Here is a 23,745-nt window from a genome sequence, read left to right as displayed (position 1 = left end):
ACTCACATTTTTCCCAACTCTACATGGAAATTAGAGAATCTCCGGAGGAATTTTTTTTGGTAAAATCAGTTTTGTTATCCAGTTAAAGGAGATAAGTTTATATCCTTGAGACATCTAAACCTAAAATGTACAGTCCTCTTAGGGCAGGGTTGGGCAACTGGAAGCCCCCCTACTCAACTGACGTAGCCCACAAGTAAATTTAGATATTAGTACAGCATAGACATGACGAAATGTGAAAAAAATCTGCCACTGTAGAAAAGTAGAAAAAAATCCATTGTAATCATTTATTACTATTTTAAATTTGGTTCTTTTCAAATAATGATGAGATATATTTCCTGTGATGGTTTCTGTAAAAGTATTTCAAATGAATATATTTGTTGAAACAATTAGAAATACAATAAAAATAAACAAAAATTAACAGATATGTTATAAAGTAGCTTAAATTGGCTTGAACTCTGTTTTTAGGTTCTTTAAATTAAGTATTTGTGTTTTCATTCAAGTTTAAAAATATAAATGTTTTGATATTAAATTCAGATGAAAGCTCCTGATTTTCTCCTAATGCTTAGCTTAAATAATTTTGGTTGTAAAATTGAAATTATTTGACAATGTGTATAAATTTGACCCTCTGTCAGTGAGGGAAAAGTCACACAGCCTTCTTAGAAATCAAAGACTTCCATTCCTGACTCGTTATTTTTGACTTTTTCCAACCTTTTCTTTTCCTGAAACACTGGAAACAGCTTTTCGACCCACTTTTGGGTCCTGACCCACCAGTTGAGGACCATTGCATTAAAGAGAACTCCCAGGATGCATTTGTGCTTAAACGTAGCACCATCCTCGTATTCGCTGTTATTTTCCCGTCAGCTCCTTAAAGCAGACGGTGTTGCATCATCTCAGGCTCCAAGGTAAATCACAACGATCGTGTGCACACAGACTGTTCGAGCCAGCAGCTGCTCTTGCAGCCTTGGTTCTGGATATCTAGTGAGGGATCATATCCTGTATTCGCCCGAGGGCTTCAGCTGAAATTAGATCACACAAGCTAAAACACTGTGTGCTTTTATTGCTTATTCCGTTTGGCGGTGGATAATTCAGTTTCAGTATTGACGATCTAAACTCCAGATTTGTCCTTGTTTTTGTTTTATTTGCCATAATTGCATTTAAAAACAGGCATGGACTCAACCCCAAAACTGGAAAAAGTATAAAGCAAACTAAAACCATTTCAAGGACTTACCCACAGAAACTCAAAAATCACTGCAACGAGAAATTAAAATATTTCTCACTGCAGTCAAATATCATCAAGTCCCAGCTGTGTTTAACATTCAGTGATTTAATACAACAATTCTACTCCTGCTAATAAGACTGTACAACATAAATAGCCTTATGTTTTCACATGTCCACATTAGGGATGTGTGAAGTTAGATTTACCAGCCATTTAAACCAATTATGTACCGTTTTTAACACGTCCGGGTTAAATGCTCTTTTAAAACTGTAATAAAGCCTCCCACCACTAGAAGCCACTGTAGCTTCAGTTAATAGCTGCTGCCTTCCTGCCAGAGCTTTATCTACGGCACTTCACTGATGTACACATGAGAAGCTTAGCGGTAGCGGTTAGCATCTCGTAGGATCAGTACGGTATCAAAGTATTTTTAACTAGAAAATGGAAATAAAGTATGTAGGCTGTAAAAGGTTATACTCGTGTAAACTACTAAACCAAAGTGATGAGTAACCACATAAGAATATTAATCTGCAATCAATGCTTGTGGAGCTAGCTGCTAACTTTAGCCACACTGTACTAGACACATCACGTACTAGCTAACACAGTGACACTGTAATGAATCTGACTGTTTTCTGAGCTTTTTCTCCTCTTTAGACTAAACAGTTAGTGCAACATTAATGTGCATTTAGCCTAATAGAAAAATAGCAGCCATACATCCTGACAGCAGCCCTGCTGTCAAAACATTAGGGTCTCAAATTAACACATTAACTCTTAAAATCAACAAATGTTGGACTGTTGTGTCCTTTTTTTGTATTCACAGCGACTGATAAAAAGGACGCCACTACTCCTTTGAATATTTTCTATCACTTATGGCTGACATGTCATAAGCAGTGTGCATCTTTTCTTACTCCCTTTTTACTTTTCTCTTCCTCTACCCTTCCATGGTTAAGCTAACGTCTTTGTTTTCTTAGACCAGAAGGTCCTCTTTAAAAAAGAAGAAGAAGCAATAAAGCTGAGTATCTGTCTGAACAGTGATTAGAGTGCACTTAGCTAAACAACAAACTCTTAGCTCAGTTGTCAACCTAAGGTGGTTTCTCACACTAAGAGTACCTGGATGCATCCGAGGACCTCCACTTCACACCGGCAGTAGGAAAATCTCCACCATATCTCGTCTTCTAATACCGGAAGTAACTTGAACTGAACGTCTTCTTCGTTGTTTTCTCTGTGTGTCGCCGCCATGTTAATAGAGGCAAGTCCACCAAGGAAATACAAGTAAATGGAAAAATTCTGAGTTTTCGGGTTAACAAGCACAGCGATAATGTTCCCTGTGTTTTAATGAATTGATTTATGATCCAAATTCACGTATCACTGAGCACAGACATGATATGCAATGGGAGACTGGCTGGCCGGACATCAGCGATGCCACCATGTTGCCAGAGGCAAGTCCACTACATCATTCAATACAGTAGACAAGGACTGTGCACGTTTTTGGAATAAAAAGCTCAAACGACAAGATTACATGGATTTTAATAAATCGTTTATATCAAATGAACCATGTTAAGATAATAACAGTGAAACACAAAAGTAGAATAGTCTTTCTTGTATTTTCTCAGTTAAATGAAAAGATGTACTCCATGATTTGAAATACAGTAATTTTATATACAGTTGCAAGAAAAAGTATGTGAACTCTTTGGAATTTCTTAGATTTCTGCATAAATTAGTCATAAAATGTGTTCTGATCTTCATCTAAGTCACAACAATAGACAAACACAGTCTGCTTAAACTAATACTGCACAGAAAATGATATGTTTTCATGTTTTTATTGAACAAACCATGTAAACATTCACAGTGCAGGGTGGAAAAAGTATGTGAACCTCTAGACTAATGACTTCTCCAAGAGCTATTTGGAGCCAGGAGTCAGCCAACCTGGAGTCCAATCAATTTGATGAGATTGGATTTGATGGTTAAAGCTGTCCTGCCCTATGAAAAAACACACACCAGTTTTGAGTTTGCTGTTCTCAAGAAGCACTGCCTGATGTGAACCATGCCTGGCAAAAAGGGCTCTCAGAAGACCTACGATCAAGATTTGTTGACTTGCATGAAGCTGGAAAGGGTTACAAAAGTATCTCTAAAAGTCTTGCAGACTGTGTTTGTCTATTGTTGTGACTTAGATGAAGATCGGAACACATTTGATGACCAATTTATGCAGAAATCCAAGAAATCCCAAAGGGTTCATATACTTTTTCTTGCAACTGTGTATTACAGTTTCATATATGTATAGATATTTTTTATTTTGAATCTAAATATACATATTTATATACTAATATGATCGTTTGACCTCTTTATTCCGATAACTTGCACATATACAAAGTACTTCTGGTTCAGCGTTTATTGTGCCGGACCACTTCCTCCAACATGGCGTCTGCATGAAAAACGATTTATGACTTATTTATATATACTAATATTTCACTGTTTTTATATGGATCATTGTTTAAATGATTCAGTAAAATCCATGTAATCTTGTCGTTTGAGCTTTTTATTCCAAAAACGTGTACTGTCCTGGTCTACTGTATTGAACGACGTAGTGGATTTGCCTCTGGCAACATGGCGGCGACGTCAGCATCCAGCCAGCCCATCTCCTGTCGCATATTATGACTGTGCAAAGTGATACTTTAACTTTACTTTTACTTTAATTTTGATCATAAATCAATTTAGTAAAATTGATGTTGTTAATGTTACGTAATGTTATCGTCTACTTGTATTTCCTTATTTGGCGGGCCGGCCTATATTAATACAGCGGCGAAGCACGGAGAAAACAATGAAGAAGCCGTTCAGTTCAAGTGACCTCTGGTATTAGGAGATGAGATACGGCGGCGCTCGTCTGACTTCCAGTGTGAAGTGGAGGTCCTCGGATGCATCCAGGTCCCTCTCACTCAAACAGATAAAGCAACTAAACTCAAAGTGCAATGCTGTCATTGGAGTTCAGTGAGTCATTTTGTACATGCACTCCTACAGTTATTATTATATGTCAGTGTAAAACACTGCATTTCACAGAACAAGCTCTGTGAAGCTGCCCGCCTCTAAGTCCTGGTTTCAGACCACTGGAGAGTAGCAGCACAGCTGTCGATTAACTGATGAATTTACAAATCAACATAATAAAATACCTCTTTCTGGGTTCAGTTGATTCCGAACTAAAGACACAAATAAAAACTGCTTCATATTGTTATTATAGACTGAATGAATGCTTTTAAGATGCAAAGTAGTGCATTTTTAAACATGCATCTCAAAAATTGGATAAACTGCAATTAATCTGAATGATCTAATAATTAATCTAATAATCAAAATTAAACACTTCATTGGAATAGAAAATAATTAATTGTTTTAGGGCCACACTACAAGCAACACTTTTTTCTGATGCCTGTGTGTACTAAGGTACATGTTAGGATTTTAAATCTGAAGTCTTTAAGCGTCAGAGGTTTCACAGAGCTGCAGGATCTAGGTCACATGGCTACTAGAGCAATCCAGACTCAGCAGAGGAACCTTGGGAAGTCTTTGGCAAAAGGTCACCTTGAGACTTTTCAGCATTTGCAGTCAAATGGAAATAGAAATATGTCCAACATCCTGTATTTTTCCTTTAAGTCGTTAGCATGACGCCCTTCTTTACAGAAAGGAGGGCAGCATAATAATTCAGACCTGCAGCCTCAACAGGTGCACTTAACCACAGAAGGATGTTTACGATGTGAAATCAGAGGGAATAAAGAAGCATCCATGTGTCTGCATGTGTATGTGTGAGCTAACCGTCAGTGAGTCATCCTCGGCTGGTGCCACCTGCGTCATCCTCCCATTTTCTTCCTGGAACAGAGACTAAGATAGGGACAGGAGAAAGGAGGAAAGCTTTTCACCGACAAAATGAAAGGGTTTTCACAACCTGATGGAAATGGGGGCATCAAGCTGAGAGTTAGGGGTTCTGTTAGACTGATGTGAGCATGCCTCATTAAAGCAGACATGTTCCTCATTACATGGTCTATAGAAACTGTCTTTATGGTGAGATTGTAGTGAATAATAAAGTCCATAAGTACCTGTTAGGTCAGGAGTTTCCATGCTGGCTGGCGTCTCGTATTATCTTGATTGGCTAAAGACCAAAAAAGTGAAAATGTAGAGAACATAAGTGATGAAACTGAAACTTTAAAGTTTTGTTTGTCCACAGAACTTGTACATGTTCCTAAAAATATATACATAAAAAACCCTCTTTGACTGTTATTTTCTGAGTTGAGATCTCCATCTTACTATGTAGGATTCTACAGTCACTAAAAATGCCATGGTTCAGCAAACTTAACATGAATTAGTCTGCATTTAATCACTGAAAATCTATTAACCATGAGTTGTTAACTTAATTAATTCTATCTTATTTTATTTTGAGAGTTATTTATTTGATCTTGTATAAAGGAGGGTGGGAGAGAAAAGAATAAATAGGCGATGGAGCAGACAAAGTTTGCTTAAGTCCAGATCAGACTACACAGATCTCTAAACCACCTCGCAGGATAAGAACAATCAGTGTTTCAGTCTGACATAATCAACAGTGTTCAGGACACCCAACAACAGCGCCACAGTTTCTCCTGCATCTGTCTGTGTCTGTCGCCAGCAGACGATCTCTGCAGAGCAAAGCCAGAATGGAAGACACGCCCAGCAGTAAAGTAAATAATATTATCAATTATTGGTCAGATAAAATGCTGATACCAGTCTTTGGCTAGGCCCCAGATTTCTGCATCAATAATCAGCCAGGATGATAATCTCCTGGTAACTAGTCATACTTTATAATGTTAGCAGCTTTGCCCCTGTAATAACATTTAGTTACATCTACTTAAAATTACCAGAACATCACATAATAACAGTTGTAAAAATCTTTCTTTTTTTAAGTATTCTCCGTGTTGGTGGGTTGAGTGGTCTGTTTGGTCCTCCACAGACTAAAAACAAAGAAGGCATTTTAAAACATTCAGCTTTAGTTTAGGAAACAGGATGAAAAACACTTCTGCATTATGATGTGGATCTGTTGACTCGCTATTTCAGACGCTCCAGGAGCTCCTTTAAACCCGTTAACTGCGCTGAAGGGTAAGAATTAAGGTCTCAGTTTCATCGCAATACTCAGAAAAGAAAACAGGAAGTAGCCGGTGGAAGTTGCCATGGGAAGGGGCTGGGTTAAGGGACCAATCAGAGAGCCAACACAGGGTCAGTTGTAAGCAGTGTTCATTTTGGTAGATAATTTTATTCTTAGTTTTAGTCTTTTAATGAAACCCATTTGAGTTTTGGTCACATTTTAGTCATTTAAACCCTTCATAGTTTTAGTCTAGTCTTGGTCCATATAAAGGCCTCACGTTTTAGTCTTTCCTTTTAGACTAAGCATTTATTCTCTTGTCTAAATCTGGTTCTAAGTCATGGTAGTGTGTTCTCTGCTAAACCAGCGGTCCCTGCTTTCTACAGCTGAGAGGCAGAATAGCTACAGATGCATTGTTTAAGGCAGATACTGTGGAGAAATGTCATGGATTTTGAATGTCCAGCGAAAACTGCATTACATTTTAGTCTACATTTAGTCATCTTCACGAAAACTAAACTTAGTTTTTGTCAGTTTTAGTCATCACAGATCTATTTTTGTTAGTTTTAGTCTAGTTTTTGTCAGTTTTAGTCTTCACAGATCTATTTTTGTTAGTGTTAGTCTAGTTTTTGTCAGTTTTAGTCTTCACAGATCTATTTTTGTTAGTTTTAGTCTAGTTTTCTGTCAGTTTTAGTCATCACAGATCTATTTTTGTTAGTTTTAGTCTAGTTTTGGTCAGTTTTAGTCATCACAGATCTATTTTTGTTAGTTTTAGTCTAGTTTTCTGTCAGTTTTAGTCATCACAGATCTATTTTTGTTAGTTTTAGTCTAGTTTTCTGTCAGTTTTAGTCATCACAGATCTATTTTTGTTAGTTTTAGTCTGGTTTTCTGTCAGTTTTAGTCATCACAGATCTATTTTTGTTAGTTTTAGTCTAGTTTTGGTCAGTTTTAGTCATCACAGATCTATTTTTGTTAGTTTTAGTCTAGTTTTTGTCAGTTTTAGTCTTCACAGATCTATTTTTGTTAGTGTTAGTCTAGTTTTTGTCAGTTTTAGTCTTCACAGATCTATTTTTGGTAGTTTTAGTCTAGTTTTTGTCAGTTTTAGTCATCACAGATCTATTTTTGGTAGTTTTAGTCCAGTTTTTGACATGTATTAAAAGGCTGTCGAACATTTTTAGTCGTAGTTTTATTTGAAAAAAATTAACACTGGTTGCAAGAAGCAGATCAAAAGTAGAAGAGCCTCTGTCTCCTGTCAGTCTGCCTCGTGTCTGGTGTTAATTTCTGCTATAAAACTGATGAAATGCAGGGTGAAACCACTAAAATGAGTCCTCTGGAGAAACCCGCATCTGGGGATCAGCTGACACAATCATTTGGGTTCAGAGTTTAATCTGCAGTGACAACCACTAGGCACAAATACACAGTCTTTGGTACAGTGGCACGGCTGAACTGCAAATCATTTTTATTACGTACTCATTTTTCACTCTGTGTGTTTGGTTTAGATGCATTTCTTTACTGATTGATTCACTGTTGTTGTTGTGTTGTTTGTATTTATCCTCTTTTTTATAACCTTTGTGATAGAATGTGCCCTGCAGACTAAGTTGATGTTGGTCTTCAGTTATAAGAGTACTCAGCTCTCCTAACCACTCCCCCCACATAATTTATCAGAACTATAGGAGCTCTAGATCTGTAGGACTGGACAACATGCAGAACAGCATGTTGTCTGTAATCAAAATGACCACTTCCAACTACTTCTGTCTTTCACTGCCGTTGCTTGTGTGACAGAGCGGCATGAGTCAGCCTAAATCACTGACATGTACTGTGTACTGCTCCGTTGCATGTGGTCCGTCTCCTCCTCCAGTGTCTGTCCTGTGCTTGGTCACTCTCCTTTATTGCTGTTTATGGAAGCGCTCTGTTGTTAATCAGTCAGTTTCCTCATCGTCGGTGCTCCAGCATCTTTTTTAGTAAGAACTGATTTTTTCAGAAGAATTTTGTCTGATTAGCTGTAACCCCATTTTTTTTTAAACCAGCAGGTTTTTGTGGCATGATATTCATAAAGCAGACAAGGCCCTGTTTTGACTAGTCATCACATAAAGCAGATAACTGGTGTGCTGAGGAATGGTTTGATTTGAATAACAGAATCTCTTCCATACTTGCAGAGCAGGGCTACTTTGTTTCCTGATAACTAAAGCTGCCAGCTGATCTGCTCTTCTCTGCTGCTCTTGTCTGTCTGCTTGGTATTCCTTTATTTCCTTTCTGTCTTCTTTTCTTTCCTTTTCTATCTCCTCACTTCCTTGCTTGTCTCTGTGTGTTTGTGTCTGCCTGCTTGTCTTTAGGTTCAGATAGTGCACAAAAAGCTGGACTTCAGCCATGTCACGTCTCGCTGTGGCTCCAAGGACAATATCAAACATGTCCCTGGAGGTGGCAATGTAAGTACTGCTGGAGCTGAAGGCAGACTCTGGTTATGGTGGTTGCATATCAAATTTCATTCAAATTCAGCTCAAACTTTTATTGATCTAAAGGGGTAAATAAAGACGTTTGGATGCATGTCAAACATTTAACAAATGATCAGGCTTGTTTTACACACACGGTCACACGGTACACCCCTGCTAGGTCCTCAGGTTATGAAGCAAGCCTGTGTTTTAGAGCCTTTTACCTTCTTAGGCCTGTCCCTTTAAATAACTGAGACTAACCGCTGTGATTAGCACATTTATGGCTCCCTCTGTTTGCAGTTTGGATTGATTTCACCAGATCAGAGATCCCTCTGCCCACCCTTCCAGATGTTTCCCCACCTGCTCCAAACACTTGCTGCACTATCAGAGTCTATTTCTGGGCTTCTTTCACATCTACGCTGCCTCTGATCATTTCAATGTGATTGATTTCGTTAAACATTCGAGGTATGGCCATTAAATAATGAGACTGCTGTTACTAGGAGAAACCCACGTCACTGCTAGTGTTTTATATTTAAAATTTGGCAAATTTTTTATGGGCGCAACCCACATCCTCAGCTCTGCTGCTCATCCCATAAATTCCTGTTCCTTACAAATATGGCGCCATTTAAAAGGGAAATAAACAGGCTTTTTAACAAAATAAGATTTAATATTTTTGAACCAAACACAAGCTGTCAGGCTTGATGTGCTAGGTTTATGTGACTAAAAGAGAGACAGGACAAGACGAGCACATTTTCCCTTTGATAACGAGCTAAATTTGGTCATTATTCAGAGATTTTGAGGACTTTCCTCATTGTAATAGAAAAGAAATGGGATATTAAAGAAGGTAAAACAGAGCAAAACAGAATCCATGGATATTGTCCATAAATGGTTTAGAACTTCGTAGACCTTGCCACTTTTTTCCAGGCCCGAATTCATGGCCTGCTGAAAACAGTTTTTGATCCACAGCTGACAGAATCTAGTCTCCAACATCTCCGACAGGTTTTTCTCCATCTATGTCTCTGTTAACCAGTCAGGGCAACATAATTAGGCTTTTCGGACTTTTTTTTTTTTTAACAAAACCTCTGTAATGTCAGAGTGAACATTTCTACAAAGTAATGTCAATTAAATAAAATTATGTAATGAAAAATAAGTGATGGCAGGAATATTCACCCCCTTTAAACTGACCTAATTCAACAGAGGTCCGGCCAGCAGGTGCTAGTAGTTTAACTGTCAGTGAAATGAGGATCACCTGAGGTCAGTGAATGTGTCTCAGTGATTGTAGTAGAAAGACACCTGAGTCTGGACAGTCCAGTCACTGGTTAATCTGTATTCATGGCTACCATTACACCATGAAGACAAAAGAACACTCCAAGCAAATCAGAGAAAGGTTGTTGAAAAGTAAAAGTCAGGGGATGGAGACTAATAAAAGTCCTAGTCTCTGAACATCCCCCAGAGTTCAGTTAAATCCATCATGAAGAAATGAAGGAGTATGTCACATGTGTAAATCTGCCTAGATCAGACCGTCCTCACAAACTGAGTGAGCGTGCAAGAAGGAGACTAGTGAGAGAGGCCACCAAGACACCTATGACTACTCTGAAGAAGTTCCAAGCTTCAGCTGAGATGGAGAGACTCTGCAGACGACAACTGTTGGCCGGGTTCTTCACCAGTCAGAGCTTTATGGGAGGGTTGCAAAGAGAAAGACACTGTTGGAGAAAACTCAGATTCAATCTGGACTAGAGTTCACCAGAAGGACTGTGGGAGACTCCATGGTCAAGAGAAGACACCAAACACTGACATCACCACAGACACACCATCCCCACTATGAAGCACGGTGCTGGCAGCATCATGCTATAGGGATGCTTCTCAGCTGCTGACCATGGAAGGCTTGTAAATGTAGAGGGTGAAATAAAAGTGGCAAAATAGGAAATTCCTGGAGGACAATCTGATTCAGTCTGAGAGAGAACTACGGCTTTAGGGACAGCTTATTTTCCAGTCAGACAATGAGCTGAAGCATCCAGAGAAAGCTACACAGAACTGGTTTAAAGACAACAAGGAGAATGTTCTGGAGAGGCCCAGTCAAAGCCCAGACCTCAATCCAACAGAGAATTTGAGGCTGGACTTGAAAAGGGCTGTTCACGCCTGATTTCCATGCAACCTGACAGACCTAAGCAGTTTATCAAAGAAGAATGGAGTAAAACTTCAGAGTCCAGATGTTTAAACCTGACTGAGACCTAAACACAGAGACTCAGAGCTGAGACTGCAGCCAAAGGAGACTCTAACGACTGACGAGTAATATTTATGCTGTCACTTATTTTACATCACATATTTTTATTTATTTACCACTTCTTTATAGAAATATGAGTTCACTTTGACCTTAAAGATGTTTGTCTGTATTTTTTGGGTCATAAAAGCCAAATACTATTGACCACCACTGATTTATAAAATCCATAAAAGGCTAAAACATCCAAGGGGGTGAATGCTTTTTTACAGACACCGTAACTGCAGTCAAATCAACTGTTGCTCAGTATTTATCAGCTCTAACTCCATCATAACACACGGGGCTTTAAGCTGCCATGTTTGTGTCTACAAACATGCAGGAAATGCAACGACGGGACTGGGATTGTAAAACTTGCGTTTTTGAGTCGTGTTTGGGTGAAGTATTTGGAGCAACATGGACACCCCTCCGTCATGCTCGCTCTCGCTGCCCACCATCATGCAGATGTTCTTTTATCCGTCCTCCTCTACCACATGGCCATCAAAGCTCAAACACTGTTGCAACAACAGGGGTCAGCAACAACAGGGGTCAGCAACAACAGGGGTCAGCAACAACAGGGGTCAGCAACAACAGGGTTCACCAACAACAGGGGTCAGCAACAACAGGGGTCAGCAACAACAGGGTTCAGCAACAACAGGGTTCAGCAACAACAGGGGTCAGCAACAACAGGGGTCAGCAACAACAGGGGTCAGCAACAACAGGGTTCAGCAACAACAGGGGTCAGCAACAACAGGGTTCAGCAACAACAGGGTTCAGCAACAACAGGGGTCAGCAACAACAGGGTTCAGCAACAACAGGGGTCAGCAACAACAGGGTTCAGCAACAACAGGGGTCAGCAACAACAGGGGTCAGCAACAACAGGGTTCAGCAACAACAGGGGTCAGCAACAACAGGGTTCAGCAACAACAGGGGTCAGCAACAACAGGGGTCAGCAACAACAGGGGTCAGCAACAACAGGGGTCAGCAACAACAGGGGTCAGCAACAACAGGGGTCAGCAACAACAGGGGTCAGCAACAACAGGGGTCAGCAACAACAGGGTTCAGCAACAACAGGGGTCAGCAACAACAGGGGTCAGCAACAACAGGGGTCAGCACATGCAAGATCCATGTAGTGAGGAACATGGAAAACCAGCAGAGATAACACAAAAGACAACAGGATGAAAGACAAAAACATTGAAGATGGAGTTTAAAAAGATGGCAGGAGAAGTAGAGCACAGCTGTATGGGGCTCTTTGCTCTACCTCCCTCTACTCTGTTGTTTTCATGAAGGAAGGGAGGAAAACAGAAGAGATGAGTGCTTGCTCCTACTTTTAATATGGCCCCCAACTAAACATAAGCCTTTTTGTTTCATTAAACATTAGCATCATCAAACAGGATGACAGGGTTTCAGTACAGCAGTGTAAGTATGCAGGTTTCATTAAGTGGCATCAAAATTGGCACTTTTTTTAATGTCCTTCAGAAAACTGAAATACTGTTGCATCTACTGGGATGTCAAACTGAACTCATAGGGCTGTGTTTGCTGATCAGGTTTAACAGCTCTGAGCTCTAGAGTTCACTGATGTCATTGGATATGTAAATATGAGTGATCTTTCACATGCTATCAGGCATCATACCAGCCGCCATCAGGCTGATAGTTTTATAACCACAACATCACATCTTCCCATTATAGCTCGCTCAGATACACCCCTGGAGCTTATAAAAGAAGAAAACCTTTATAACATTAAAACACGACCAGACAGAGACCAAAGCGGTCTACGTTTGTTTGGGCTGGCTCTGTAAAAGCTTCAGGTGCACGGTGATAAATGAAGGTGAGCTGCTGAAGAGGATAGATGGTGCTGAAGTGTAGCTGTGCTGCTGGAGATGTGGCGTCTCTATGAGTGAGTGTAACACGGCTGCATTATGAAATCTCCTCCTCAGGTGCAGATCCTGAATAAGAAGATTGATCTGAGCAAGGTGACGTCCAAATGTGGTTCGAAGGACAACATCAAACATAAGCCAGGTCAGCCAGCCAGCCAGCCAGCCAGCCAGGCGCCGTCCTCTTTTTCTGCTTCTGCTCCTTTAATGTGTTTTTCTAGTTTCAAACTCGCTTCATTTGTGCCTCAGGTGGAGGTGATGTGAAGATTGAGTCCCATAAGCTAAACATTAAAGCTAAGTCAAAGGTTGGATCCCTGGACAATGTTGGACAAGGCAACGGACAGACCAACGGTCATAAGGTCAGACTTTAATTCTCCATTCATCACTGTCTGCTTCTGCTGACTCATTGTGCAGTTACAGTCAGACACCACTAGATGGTGCAGTGGGATGACTCCGCTCTGTTAAAACATACCTCCATGTTCTGAGTGTCCTTGCCCTTCGTGTCTATATTTGGCAACAGGAGGAGAAAACAGACGAGAAGTCATCTTCACCCCCCAGCGGCGCTCCGACAACAGGACCAGCAGGCGTTGCCAAGGCAACAGCACCAGGAGGTGTTGCTAAGGAGAACGGGGTGAAGGAGTCTTCAACTAATCCTTTTGGGGGAGACGGACTGAGGGAGCCACTTAGCATAGACAAACGCATCACTGAGACAAGTAGGTAGACTCAGACGTCGACTAAACTTACACAGCCTTCAGAGGCTCGTCTGTGATTGGAGAAGAGTCAAAAACATCCTGGCGTTTTATTCCTGACACGCTCTCTGCATCTGCCTGTGATCATTTTACAAGATAACAGATTCACAAATATGTCACTCATTCATAAACATGGTTTCTTAATATTAGGCTAACGTGCAAAAATATATGTAAGCATTCATTTAAACATGCAGTGTTTGGTCTTCGCTGCAAAATGTTAAATAATATTTCTATATTAAGCACATCCTTGTCTTACTACAGCATGATTGATGTCATCTCTGAGGGAACCAATGCTTTCGTCGATTTAATGTGTTTGCAGCATATATCTAATATCCTCTACTGGTGCTAAAAATAGAAATAAATCTTCCTCCTTTGGCAGCTTCACATCCACGCAAGAACTAAAGATGTTTTTAGAAATATTGTGATTGTTTTTATAGTTGTTTTTTACTGATGTCGTGCTTCTTCACTACTTACTCCTGTGTGCCTTCTGTGTTTGCACACAGCACTGCAGCCACATGCCCTTATATGGGCATAAAAGGGGCTTTCTCTATGTTAATTAGGACGTGCCTAAGAGCACCTGGCATTAATCAATTAAAGAACACATAAAAGAAAAGTTCAGCAGTTCACCAACATGTCATGAATCCCATGTAGATTTAAAAACTCTTAGAAACTTTCATAAACTCATATTTTATTCACAATAGAACATAAAAAACATATCAGATGTTGAAACTGAGACATTTTACCCTTTCATGAAAATATTAGCTTATTTTGAATTCATGGCAGCATCACATCTAAAAAAACAGAGATAGGACTAGGGATGCACTAACCATGCAAAGCAGATTTTTTTTTTTTTTTAAGATTTATTTTTGGGCCTTTATTAGATAGAGGAAGGACAGTGGATAGATTTAACGGCAGGGAAGAGAGCGGGGAGAGACATGCAGTAAAGGGCCATAGGCTGGATTCAAACCCGGGCCGCCTGTATGGGTAGCAACTTAAACCTCTCGACCATTCGTGCGCCCCTCTTGTAAAGCAGATGAATACGCCTGCTTCCGTGTTTCTCACTGGCAAAACCATCTTGTAAAGCTCCCGCTTAGAAAGTGACAGGGCCAATCAGCGACGAGGGGGCAGTACTTTCAGGTGCGACAGAGTCGTGACGTAAACAAGCAGCAACAAGAGCTGGTGCAATTATGGAGGAAGAGATTAGCATGGATGCTGCTAAAGCGCCAGTTTTATCAAAACCTGACGACATTTCTCCATTAAAAGAAGAACATAGCATTCTACTACCTCCAGGATGTTGTTTCAGTAGCTTTAATAGATTATTTGCAAGTGTCAGTGCAGGTTGTGTCCTTAGTGTTCCATCCTTTCCTGACTTTTTTAAAATCTTTGGACATGTGAGGAAACACTATCCCTCTTAACATTTCAAACCTGAATTCCTGCTTTCCCTGCAGCCCCATCTACACTTTTAGACTTAGTCAGAAAAAGCCTGTCAGCCTGACATGTCTGCTTTCATTGGTAGGAGGTAATATTTCACTAAAGAGACAACTGGCGATAAAAAAAAAGCTGAGACTGTGTTTGCGTTTATGTGTGTGTGGGTGCATACGTGCTCTCAGCGGGCTGTCTGATGAAGTGTGGTGATAAAAATAGCTGCGACTTTGTCACTAAATGAAATCATAAACAGATCTACAGAGCCGAGGAGAGCCAGTCTTAGTGGATAAATTCATCTCAGGCGCTACAGCAGGGCTCCAGACTCCCTGAGTTCAGAGGGACAACAGACTTCTGCCACCCATGCAGTTGCCTAACTCAGCCTAATTGATGGATGGCTGCAGTGATGATCCAATAAAAAGCAGGAATGCTTTATAATTTGGCCCATAATTCATAAAACCTGCCCCAGCGAGAGAAGGCTTATAAGCCTGAGACCATCTGGCAGTCAAAATGTAATCTTCTGATGTTTCCACTCTGGTCGCAGCCTCATCTTTCTCTCAGATCTTCTCTGTCTTTTCTCACGTCTTACTCCGGTTTCTGCTCCTCCACAGATTGAGTCTCAGTGACATGTCAACTTTGGTGGGACCGGCACGACGCTGTCGACCTGCCAATCAACTGACCGACCAACCTACCACGGCGCAGTCACTTTCCTCTGGCCCCGCCCCTCATCTCGCCCACCGCAGCACCGAACTGACCGATCGCCTCTCAGTGTTTCTCTGGGGTCCACCTACCAGCTTCCTGCTACCAACCCTGACCTTTGACCTCTAGATGCTATTGGGTTAACCAGTGGCTCCGCCCACATCAGAGAAGAGAAAAGCACTCTGTGTTTGTCCGTGTTTCTCTGTGCAGGGTTCCAGCCGCTACTCCACTCATTGAGTCTCTGACAGCTCTGATGGGCCTCCGCTTAGACACAAAAGTCTCTAAAATAACAACAGATGTTCTGGATTATTCTAGGAAAGCTGCTTTTTTAGGGACTAGTTACCATAGGTATTCTCCTGCAACATCCTGCCTCAGATCTCAGGCTAATATTTTGTCCTGTTTCCCCGCACTCACACGTTAAAACCACTCCAATCATCCAGCCTTTTTAGTAAACTCATGCTAACACTACTGTTTACTTTCATAATAATAAATTTATCCAACTAGGGGGCTTCAACCAGACAGCTTAATACCAACATATTCCAGCCTTACAGACAGACAGAAGTTCCTCCTATGCTCTACAGCTTTACGACTCACTCACTCTCTCATTGAACTAGTTTTTGAACCTTAAATGTGTTACAATCATGCAACCGTGCATAAAAATCAGTACTTTCTACTGAAACTCACAGCCTATGACAAAGCAAAACCCTTAAAGTCAAGAGTCAATGATGTTATAAGCACATGATAATCATGAAGAAAGGCGGAGGTTGGGCGATGGGGGAGCTCTGCCGCAAAAACAATCCGACACTGATTAAAGGTTTGATGCAATCTTCAAACCGAGTATTTTTTCAGACGCCTGTGTTTGACCTTGAAGATGAAACCTCCAGCAGAAGAAAGGATCATCAGTAAGGTGATTAAACCCATTGTCATAAGTTTTACATTTTTAAAAAGTAAGTTAAACTGGAGCTGCTGTATAAAGACCCACCAGGTCATTCTAGGGCTAAAATGGCAGGATTCATATTGGTCGCAGTAAGATTTGTTTTTTTGCATCATGTTTTAGTTAAGCTACTGTAGCTCCTGGTTAGACAGTAACTCGCCCTAACATCTCCCTAGATCTGTATGATAAAAGTACCTTAGCTTCTCAAGAAAACCTGTACAGTGGCCTAATGTTTTAACCCTAACTGATTTACTAACACAGATAAAGCATCGATGTGGAACTCCTTAGAAGTCCAAATGCTGTCACATTAAGCAGGGATCATTCATCTTCCATAGGCGGCTTTCTTCAGGCACTCCGTCATATTTGTTACAAATTAGTGTTAAACACTGTATTTCAGAGAACGCTCTGCCTCCTACCTCTTAGTCATGGTTTCAGACCACACTGGTGCAGCAGCGCAGCACTCATTCAAAGCATGCATCTAAAAGTCATGATCATAAAATGCATTCCTTTGCATTCATTTGATTCCCAGAAAAAAGCTCTGGTAAGAATTCGGTCACATCATCAATAAGGACTTGAAAGTTGTGTTACGAAAGGCCCAATTACTTCATTGAATTTAGAGCATGAGTGCACGTTTCATCAAAAATTGATAAATTGTGAAAAAAAACTTTGACTTTGACAGCTGTAGCATAATGCTCCACTGGAGAATACTGTATGTGGATTCTGAGTGGCCTGTGAGAACGTGCAACCGTCCAGTAAAGCTTGCTACCTGTCAGTTAGCAGGGTTAGGAGCTCTTAGAGGCTGGAACGGTACCACAGTCTAGAGATCAGAAGGACTAAAGGAAACAGACAGGAAGGTAGAGGGGGATGTAAAAATGTTCAGAGAACTGTTGTGATGAGCTGCAGCTGTTCTCTGCTTGTCAGGACCTTATTGTTGATTGCAGGGGCAGTCTCAGCATTTATGCAAATATATTTAAAGAAGTCTTTGTTTAGTGTGTCAGCGCCACGAATCTCTGCAAACAGTTCTGGAAACTTTTTTTTAAATCCCCGCAAGAAACAAACTCATTTCAGTTTAACAGTTTCACCGCGCGGTGTGGAATCTGCATACATAGCATGTAGTTTAGGGCAGACTGTCCCAGCTCAGACTGTCTCTGTCCCGCCATAGGTTCCCTGTTCTTCTGTCCGTCTAATCAACGCGCACCACAGTCACACCTTCATGAGTTATCCTCTGACGTGGGAGCCCTGCAGTCACCCTGACATGAGTTTTCAGGTCATTTGTGACCTTCAGAGACGGACAGACGGACACACAGTGCTTCTTCTCTTGCTCATGTGGCACTTCTTGGTCATGTGGTTCCCCCCAGTGAAGAGAGGACGGGGCTATAGAGCTTCGCCCTCTTTAGAGTCCTCCTTCTAGTCAGTGTGTCAGAATCCTCTCTGAGAGACCTGCTAACTTCCTTCACACACAAACACAAGCACAGATATATCCAGGAAAGCACACACATGCTTGTTAGCATGCATGCACACACACACAAACAGCACATATACACACATACAGTATGATACACACAAACACAGTCAGCATCTGTCAGTAAAGCAGTATGCTGTTCATAGATTCATTTCTCTGTTCTAGAAAGAAACCAACTCTTTATTGTGTTTTGGTGGTCTATGCTGATATTGTTAAAACAACGATGAGCTGTGTTGGTGTGTTCCTCCTATCATAGTCATTGTCGGACATTTTCATCATAGGCTCGCCTCATCCTGCCTCTTTCTTGTCTGTATCCTCTGTCTGTCTTTATCTCCAAACTTTGACAGCAATACAGCGACTATGGTTGGCAATGTCTGCTACACATGCATACAGATTTCATAGACAGAGGCTGAGAGTGACCACGGAAGTTGACAGGTAGTTAAGAGGGGAGTGAATTTACTTGCAGGAAGATCTGTCAGTTGAGTGGAATAATGTTACATCCATGGCAAGCCTGCACTTGGCTTTATTTGCAATGTGTTTAATTTACTAAAGACTGTGTCGCTGATTGAACTCAGAGCTTTTACCAAGCAGCTAAAGGTGACCACCAGTCACAGTAGTTTGTAGTGTCTCATGTATTTCATCCTCTATGGGTGGCACCAGCTATGTGCAAGTTTGATTGAAGCCTAGTTTGAACTGAGTGGAGCGATGCCCATGAGCTAGATCAGTCACCTAACGTTTATCAAAGTCAAATCACCTGATGGCACCTGTTTAAGCTGCAAGATGTCCGGTATATTCAGTACTCCGCTCTCACTTTCCACCTGTAGGCTCCAGAGATTTCATCGCACCTCAAATTCTGCATGTAAATAAATCCGCAAGTGTTGAAGTCGGTGCCTGACGTCAAACGTGTTATGCTGCTGTAATAAACGCTTGAACAGTTGAGTTGACTGATCGGAGTTCTAATTTAAGACGGAGTATACGTGCTACTAACAGTTAGGGGATTACAGAAATGTGGTCCAGTTCTGGTCAAACTGCAACTATACTATAGCTAAATCCAAGATAATCACATCTGATCCCTGCCCATAGCTACCGCCTTGTTCTCCTTAGACAATGCTGATTGGTCTAAACCGTTCTGGTGGGGCTCAAACGTTGTGGATCGGAGCTTTTCAAGTGTGATGGCAGAGGTGGAGTCTGGCATGGTTAGGTTATCTGGGTGGTTGTTTTGAAAGGTGGATTAACTCAGAGGACGAGGGTTTCAACGGCTGGTGATAGATTACATCCCTCAGAGATGTATGATGACTCTCTTGGGACTCCGGCAGAGTTTCAACAACAAAGTTCCTCTAAATAACCTCACAGTGTCGATGATTTCACCTTACGCTGGCTGTAGATTTAGAGCGTCAGCTTTAGTTATCACCTAATCACGCTCTGACATATTCTGCAGACACTTTTAGTTGTTGATAAACCGCAGTTAATAGTCAGGCGTTATTCTGCTGTGAGACAATCTGGTGAGAGAAGGAGCACTTTAACAAACACTGCATTAAAATGCTTTTCACTGGCTGGTCAAATAAAGTAAAAACACCAAATTCAGAATCAAGGTTTTGGTAAGTTTGGATGCTACGTAGCACCGGTTGAAGTGATCATGTGTTCTCGTGGTGTAGCCATACAATGACAGAAATGAAGCTACAGCATAAAGGTAGTTAAGAGTGGACTTAATACCATAAATAAGACAGAACTTACACAGAGCTGGTGCCACTTTAATGTAAATAGCTTCAAGCAAAAGCATCATAAAAGCATTTTCCCTCATTTTTGTTAAGTATTTTCATGTTATCTGTTTTGTATAGACCATAACTTGCTATATAAAGTCATCAAATCTCTTAATGGTCAAAATGTATTAAAAACAATGATGGAGTTACTTCACTGGAATGCATGAACTGCCTAGCCAGGAAATGCCATGAATGCAGCAATACTTCAGCAAGGCAGAAGAAACGACGGCGTCCAGACGCTGCGGGCGTGATCCTTCAGTGGTGCTTGAAGTCGTCCTTCTAGAAACGATTTGTACTTGTAAAGACGTAAAAACCCAAATTTTAGGAGATAAAAGTGAGAAATGTTTAAAGAACACTGAAACTCTGAAGCAATGGTTCATTACAGGAACGTCATGGGAATTTTTCAGTTAGTTTTCACGGCTGTTCAACATTTTCGACAATAACAGATAAAGATTATGTTTTCAGCGTGTTGTATTCATTAAGAGCGTCAGCGTAGTCCATATTAGATCCTATTTAAACAATGCTGTGATGTGACTTGATTAACATACCAAAAGCTTTGTCACTCCAGTAGAATAAGTAGTCAGTATAATGGAGAAGGTCATATCTACTCACTGTACTTCTATGCATTTTGCATTACTGGGAAGGAATCTGCTGAAACTATGAAGGATTCGTGACGTGTTTGTGGCTTGTTGCCGTAGTTGTCAGATGTGTGAAGTGTTACTACTGCATCCATCCTGTAGAGAGCGCTGCTTAGCCTCTGGAACACTGATAGTCTGGCTCTGAGACTTCACAAAGGCTTACTGAGAAACACCACCATTACAGAAGCCTCAGTAGAGTAACATACTGTTGTCATTTATACAAGCTTTGATGGCCGTATTATATTATTGTGTCTGGAATAGTAAATACTATCAGAATCATATGGGTTGTGTACAGTTCCCCTTAAAAGTCTTGTGCACTTTGAACACAGTCTCGTTGATTTCTCGACACACTGAAGTGGTTTAAAGTTGCTTTACTGTATATTGGTAAACATTGTCAACTGTGTACTGTACATGTGTGCTTTTGGGAGCAAAGCAGTCTTGGTAGCTAGATAGAGTCATGATAATCAAAGAGACCATGATCAATAGAAACTAGACGACTAAAAGCACCACATAAGAATATTCGTATTTCCCCGAACCATTCCCATGAGAGCTGCCTAACAGTGAACATGTGTGGATCATATGTGAACATGATAATGTGAATCTTTCTTCAGGAATAGAAGAACAAAGGAATGAAAGCACTTTGAAAATTGTAGACGCTTGTTTGTACCAGTAGGAACCAGTAGTAGTCGTCATGTTTGTTGGAAGCTCAGCGTGTTACCACGTGAAGGGATGACACATCAGTATTCCCTCTTTCTTGGTCTGCTTAAAGGATTTTAGTGGAACTTTGTTCATCGCTGTTGTTTTATTGGCTATGATGGTTTAACACTCAACTCTCCAGTCTGCCCTTATGTTGTTCCTGTCAACATTCGCTGGTTTTTACTGTCTGACCGGGCTTCAGAGTCACACTCTGACACTGGTGAGAGGTCATAGGAACAGATCAAGTATGAACTGACTTATTTGGTACATCTAGTATCAAACCTGCAGAATTTTTAATGTTGCATGCTAATATTAGAGGAAAAGCATACTGTAAAACCCATCACAACTTTTTTTATCATTTTGCATGTGGAAAACTGTGACAGCAAGAAAGCATTTCATGCAAAGAAGTGGCTGGTGTTAGTCAGACAGCTAACAGGTGTTTGGAAAGGGATGTTGCTTATGAGGGCTGCACAGCGGTGCAGGGGTTAGAGTCCCCATGCATGCATGGCCTCTCTCCAGGTACTCCACCACCAAAGCTATGCTTGCTGGCTTAATTTGTGGCTCTTAATTGGCCGTAGGTGTAAGTATGTCTCTGTATGTCAGTCTGTGATGGACTGGTGACCAGCCCAGGGTATAGCCCCCATTCAGGCTCGTGGTGGGCTGGAGCCTATCCCAGCTTATTCATATGTAGTTAGTCATTTGTGCAACATTAAATCAGTCTGTGGTTTGATGCCTCAGTAGTCAGTGTTAACCAGTATGGTTGTTGGTGGATTGAAGCTAATGTTGAGCTCTGCAGCCCAGTTAAAAGGTAATAACCAGCCTAACTCTGATGTTCGCTCATGACTGTTTAACCCCCATTATAGCGCTTGAATACAACCCTTCCACTAGTACCTCACCATCCCTTGTATATAGTTTCCACCATGTTTTTATCACTCCAGAAGTATCTGAAATAAATAAAAATCCAACAAAAAGACAAAAAAAAAATCTTACTTCTCAACAGGGTGTCGTGGATGTTGACAGACGAGCTTTCACGTTCATAAACCTGTTACAGTTAAGATTAACAGCGGTGTTATTATAAGATTGAGTAAAAGAAAGGAAAAGTGTACTTTTTCTTTTTCAGTCTGCCTTTTTTCCTCCAAGAAAAGGGCTTCTGAAGTTTCAAGAATGTTTTTAAATTGTATTAAAGATGCAAGATTATGAATACATGTATGAGGTCTGTCTCTGTTCTGTTTTGGAAGATAGATCACATATGGAAACACTCTTTACCAGATTCAAAGGGACGGGCAGGAAGGGGGAGACAGTGTGTGTCATGTTTAGTGTGAAACCAGGAATCACAGGAGACCAAACAAGCTTCGGAAACTGTTGGAATAACATACGGGAATAATCAGATCGGCTTCCACGTTGGTTTGAAATGCACAAATGTTCCACCAGGCACACACTGGTCAGCCCTTTCTCCCGCCTACCACCACTCCCCTGTTAAACTAACCGGACTTAGTCTTGGCATGTGGTAGAAAATAATGTTCTGTATTAGACAGCTCCTATAGACACCTCGACATATCTACCAACACAGGACTGAATAAGAGAAGTCTGGACCAAATTATCCTGTCATTAACAACAGCTAAAGTGGAAAAATCTGTTAAAATGTGCCGTCTAACAGCATTTACTAATGAATGAATGCTGAGTTCAAACAGGCATGAAGTCTGCACTGAAGACAGCCAATTCTGTGGATCATAAATGATAGAAATGGACCCCAGACCCTGATGGTGTGTTGGTAGATATGCACCAGGAGCCCCTAGCTATGTCTCCCACCTACAGAGGCCTGAAAAATCACAGCACTGAAAAGTAGTCTGTCGCTCTTCTGTTCCTGTCTGCCTGTTTATCTATCAGATAGTCTAGAGACCATCTCTAGGACTCTGCTTCTCTTTCAGTGGTTAATATTTCAGTGCTTTCTTTATTAGGCAAGCTTTGATTAAAAACGAAACCTTTTCGCTGTCCTTCAGTCTTGTGATTTCAAATCAATAGCGAACAAGAAAGCGATGTCTGCTTTTCAGTACTGTGGTCCTACTGTAGAGTGTGCTGTATTCTGTTGTAGGGCACTACACCATAGCAAGAGCATGCAGATGACAACAAACAAACTGCTGGTTGTTAGAGGCATCTGTCCTATTAGATAGAGCTCATCTCCCCCTTTAATTCTGAATATTTGGTATGAAAGAGATGTTCATTGTGATTAATTGTTAACCAGTGATGTGAATATTAATCATGAAATAAAAAGATGAGCAAAATATTGTCCACTTCAAGGTTGTGTCATTTCTTCTGCATTCACTGACATGAAAGTCGCCTTTGTATGTTCAGGTGTACAAAGGTATACAGCACTGCAATTCAATTGATGGGGTTTTATTCATGATTTTATTCTGATTTATTTAACCAGGAAATCAAGAGTGTCCTGGCAGCAGAAGTAACAGAGAGCATGAAACATAAAAACACTACAAACACAGATCAGAAAGTCATCAGTCGAACCATCTACAG

General features: G+C 40.8%; 1 protein-coding gene across 1 annotated transcript in view; it reads left to right on the top strand.

Moving 5' to 3' along the window:
* The window catches only part of map4l (microtubule associated protein 4 like), a 187,794-nt gene extending 164,310 nt beyond the window's left edge, over positions 1 to 23,484 (top strand). Inside the window, exons 13-17 of the mRNA XM_041803364.1 lie at positions 8,636 to 8,728; positions 12,923 to 13,004; positions 13,109 to 13,218; positions 13,380 to 13,572; positions 15,642 to 23,484. Of these exons, the coding sequence (XP_041659298.1) occupies positions 8,636 to 8,728; positions 12,923 to 13,004; positions 13,109 to 13,218; positions 13,380 to 13,572; positions 15,642 to 15,646 (483 nt within the window). The 3' untranslated portion in view covers positions 15,647 to 23,484. The remainder of the gene's footprint in view (positions 1 to 8,635; positions 8,729 to 12,922; positions 13,005 to 13,108; positions 13,219 to 13,379; positions 13,573 to 15,641) is intronic.
* The last annotated feature ends 261 nt before the right edge of the window (positions 23,485 to 23,745 follow it).

The sequence above is a fragment of the Cheilinus undulatus genome, linkage group 13 (assembly GCF_018320785.1).
Source record: "Cheilinus undulatus linkage group 13, ASM1832078v1, whole genome shotgun sequence".
Lineage (NCBI taxonomy): Eukaryota > Metazoa > Chordata > Actinopteri > Labriformes > Labridae > Cheilinus > Cheilinus undulatus.
Note: the sequence above shows the minus strand (reverse complement) of the source record. Positions and strands in the feature narration are given on the sequence as shown.